Raw genomic sequence first — 991 nt, 5'->3', positions numbered from 1 at the left:
CAAGTAGTGGGGGGGGACGTGTCGAGGACGTGTCGTGTTGGACGCGTCTCTCTGGTCTCAAAGTGTGCTCGCCGAGCGCGTTTGTGCCCTGCTTGACCTCGACGCCGGCGAGCCCCTTGACGCGCTCCATCTCCTGTGAAGGACATGGTCATGGAGGAGCGGGTGCCATTCAGGCTGCGCGGACTACTACCAGCGCCTCGCGCCCTCTCTCCTCGGGGGTGTCCATCACGCGGTGCGGCGTGCTACATACTGCTACTGCTGCTCTCCTCGGGGTTGTCCATCATGCGGTGCGACGTCGAGAGGGTGACGGGCTTGTCGCCGAACTCCGACCTGCGCGCAACGGGGCCGTGTGGTCTAGCCCACATCTCCCCAGATCTCCCCCTAGATCTCCCCCCAGATCTCCCCCCAGATCTCCCCAGATCTCCCCCCAGATCTCCCCCCAGATCTCCCCCCAGATCTCCCCCCATCTCCCCCCCCATCTCCCCCCATCTCCCCCCATCTGTGCCGCGTGGGGACGCGCCCACGCGTAGGGAAGCGAGGGGACGAGTCTCGCACGTGTGGCCCCGGAGGTGCGTCAAAGGAGGCGTCGCTAGCTTTGGGGGGAGCCCTCGGCTGGTGATCTCGGCCGATCTCGGCTAGCGGCGCGGAGAGACATGTTTGGCACGAGAATGGCGAAGGTGTCGCCGACGTTCGCACAGGTCACCTGAAGGGGCGGGAGGGGGAGGGGGGAGTGTGTCAACCTCGGCCGGTCTCGACTCATCTCGAGTCCTCTCGCCTCGCCTCGCGGCGGGTGGCGTTGACGAGGCAGACGGTGACGGTCGAGCCGGAGAGAGGGTTGGCCTTGAGGCACCTGCTCGCACACTCTCGAGACGTGTGTGTGGGTGGGGCTGGCTGCTCCACTCTGGAAGAGGCAGGGGGGGTAGGGCGGGCCGGAGTACTTAGGTCGGAGAGGGGAAGGGCTAGGGGGCGAAAAAACTTTTGTGCCAGTTGG

At 66.1% G+C, this 991-nt stretch overlaps 1 protein-coding gene across 1 annotated transcript in view; it reads right to left on the bottom strand.

Annotated features, from left to right (window-relative positions):
- Positions 1-72: 72 nt before the first annotated feature.
- Positions 73-991, bottom strand: part of EMIHUDRAFT_451987 (hypothetical protein) — a gene marked incomplete at its 5' end in the record, with an annotated part of 2,396 nt that continues 1,477 nt past the window's right edge. Inside the window, 4 exons of the mRNA XM_005765929.1 lie at positions 73-133; positions 267-330; positions 654-703; positions 781-851. Of these exons, the coding sequence (XP_005765986.1) occupies positions 700-703; positions 781-851 (75 nt within the window). The 3' untranslated portion in view covers positions 73-133; positions 267-330; positions 654-699. The remainder of the gene's footprint in view (positions 134-266; positions 331-653; positions 704-780; positions 852-991) is intronic.

This window comes from Emiliania huxleyi (genome assembly GCF_000372725.1).
Source record: "Emiliania huxleyi CCMP1516 unplaced genomic scaffold EMIHUscaffold_53, whole genome shotgun sequence".
NCBI lineage: Eukaryota > Haptophyta > Isochrysidales > Noelaerhabdaceae > Emiliania > Emiliania huxleyi.
This window is presented reverse-complemented; position numbering and strand designations above follow the sequence as displayed.